The sequence below is a fragment of the Octodon degus genome, unplaced genomic scaffold (genome assembly GCF_000260255.1).
Source record: "Octodon degus isolate 3935 unplaced genomic scaffold, OctDeg1.0 scaffold00098, whole genome shotgun sequence".
NCBI classification, from domain to species: Eukaryota; Metazoa; Chordata; class Mammalia; order Rodentia; family Octodontidae; genus Octodon; species Octodon degus.
The window spans coordinates 288,680-291,470 of record NW_004524674.1 but is presented as its reverse complement, the minus strand read 5'-3'; the positions used below and the strand labels follow the sequence as shown (position 1 = coordinate 291,470).

General features: G+C 46.4%; 1 protein-coding gene across 2 annotated transcripts in view; it reads left to right on the top strand.

Moving 5' to 3' along the window:
- Positions 1–2,791, top strand: part of Shpk (sedoheptulokinase) — a 33,602-nt gene that overhangs the window by 24,459 nt on the left and 6,352 nt on the right. The window contains exon 6 of one of the 2 annotated variants that reach the window (XM_004638282.3): positions 1,493–1,693. The exons of the other annotated variant lie outside the window; for it this stretch is intronic. Within the exon in view, the coding sequence (XP_004638339.1) occupies positions 1,493–1,693 (201 nt within the window). The remainder of the gene's footprint in view (positions 1–1,492; positions 1,694–2,791) is intronic. 2 annotated transcript variants of the gene reach the window in all.

Genomic DNA, 2,791 nt, shown 5'->3' with positions numbered 1-2,791 from the left:
TTTTTTTTTTTTAATTGAATATACCAAGACAACAAAGATGTAGATGTCTCAAAGAGAGGTGTCCTTGAGTCCTTGGCCGCTGCTGTGCTCACTGCCAGTGTGGTCAGCACATGGAAAAGTACAAGATGAGCTGACTGGGAAACATGACATCCTGCCAGCTTTGTTGGCACACACGTGATAAACTCTTTTCCAATGAAAAAGGTTCAATGTCACCTTTTTTTGCTCTCAAATTTTCAGCTGACATCAATACCCCAGGAAAACAGCCTAAGTTTATTTTGTGACTTTCTACCATAATATATCATCTTTTTGCCTTATATCTCTTCCTTCAAAGCAAGGAAGCCCAGAAAGTAGGAAACCCAGGAAGTAGGCTTCAGAGTCCTGCCCACAGGATGGGATTTCAGCGATCCTGCCTCTTCTGTGTGAATGTGGGCAGGCTGTTTCTTCCCTGTGTCTGTAATCAATGTCTCTGTGGGTAACGAGTGTTGCTTGCTTGGGGGGCAGTGGTAGCCATTGTGATGATGCCTGTGAAGGGCTCTCTCTTATCTGCTGGTTTGCAGCCTGGCTATTCCCCCTTCAGAGGGTAGTCACCTGTGCCTGGGTGGCAGGGAGCTTTGTAACTGTCGGTGGGCGAGTTCAATGGGAGAAGGTGATATTATGCCAGTCCTAGACTGTTTTCTGTTGCTGAAAATGAATCCCACAGACTGGATAATTTATAAAGAAGAAAAGTTTATTCAGGCCATGGTTCTGGAGGTTCAGGGGTCCAAGGTTGAGGAACAACATCTAGTAAGGGACCTCCTTGCTGGGGCATGTCATGAAGCCACATAGGGAGACAGAGCAGCCAGCCAAAGTGAGCTCACTTTTGTAGCAGAAGCTACTCCCTCAAGGACCCATAGATCTAATCCTAATCTAATTAGGATTAGTTCTAATGACCCAGGCACCTCATAAAGCTCTTGCCTGGCTCCTCTTTCCAGTACCTTCATGGGAGCCAAATTCCAACAGGAGTTTTGGTGGGAACATACAGACCATTCCTGGGCCCCCTCTTCACTGGAAGGGGTTGGAGGCTCTGGTTCCTGTTTGGGGCTGCCAGCCTGTGCTCAGCTGTGACATGTGCCTGGACAGTGCTGGCCCCCTGTTCTTGAAGGGACAGGTGGAAGGCCTGTTACTTCTGGTGTACAGCCACAGCAGGAAGCTTGATGGGGAAGAAATGAAGTTAGTGGTTTTTCTGAGACTCTTTTTTTGCTCATTGCGTCTAACATTGGAAGTGGGAAGTTGAATACCAATCTGGGTTGGTTTGTCACTTCTGCTTTGTGTCATTTCTTAGAAGCCTGTCACTTGGATCAGCCTTTATTGGGGAAGAGGAATCACACTCTGCCTCTTGAGAGGAGGACTTTGTGGACATATTTCTAAAGCCACCACCCCCTTCTTGGCCTGTTGTGATTTTAACCACTGAGTTTACCCAGCAGGCCTCACCTCTGCTCTTTTTGGATCCCAGTTCTCAACATCAGCACCTCGGTTCAGCTGGCAGCCTCTATGCCCTCAGGATTCCAGCCCGCGCAGACTCCGGACCCCACAGCCCCTGTCGCCTATTTCCCCTATTTTGACAGGACCTATCTGGGAGTAGCAGCGTCACTCAATGGGGGCAATGTGCTGGCCACGTTTGTCCACATGCTGGTTCAGTGGATGGGAGATCTAGGTAAGATGCAGCCCACACAGTGATGTGTTTTCTGGTTGTCCTGTCCCTTCTCTGTGATGGTGTCCTGGAGCTGTGGTGTGCTATTTTTGTGCTCAGGCTCAGGTCTGAGACCCGGCTGGGTCCCAGCATTTTCGTTGCTGTGTTTGGAGTCTCAGATTGCAGCTTCCTTTTCTGCTGCTATTCTCTTCTCTGTGGCAGGTGACAGATAGTTCACCTTCCCCCTTGCCTGGACTGTGCAATATTCCTCAGGTTCTTCTGACCTCCCACATACTTACTTTATCTGCCAGAAAGTCCCGGTGACACTTGCATTTAGTTTTTCTTCTGGTAGCTAAAATAGTATGCTCAAACGTACATCAATAAAAAAGACTCCTGGTATTTCACACTATAAAACCCTCACAGTACTTGCTCCTGGAAAGTAATTTTTGTCTCACTTTCTCAGAAGTCTGTCAGGAGGGCCAGCCAAATAATTCAGCGTCTTAAAGCTCCTGCAAGCAGGCGCAGGGGCCTGGGTTTGATCACCCAGCCTGCAGTGCGGGCCCCGCTCCCGGGGCGCGCTGAGAGGGCAATTCCCTGAGAGGGCAATTGAGACTGGGCGTGGTAGTGCGTGCCTGTAATCCCAGCTCTTGGGAGGCTGTAAACAAGTGGATCACTATGAGGCCAATCTAGTAGTGAGACCCTGAACACCCTGTAAACTCTTCCCTAAAATACAAAATAAACAAAAAAAAACCCCAAAACAAAAAAACAAAAGCAAAAAACCCACATGCTTTGTGGTATATAAATTGGGATCTCTCCTAAGGAGTTAGAGGTAATAATGTTTCATTTACTTTTCTGTAAGATCCTTTTGCATATTCATGTTTGTTATTTTGATGAAATGGGATGCCTTAGAGGGCTAGTATTTTTATGTTAACTCAACCTTTTATGAAATTTCTGCCATTATGTATGTGTATGTATTTTGATCTAGAAGTTCCCGTCCAAGGACTGAGTTTAGAGACATAGACACCAGTAGATAATTTACCACAAACATTTTTTTAATTTTAATTTTTTATTTTTGTAGTGCTGGGGATCAAATCCAGGACGTTGCATATACCAACCTAATAG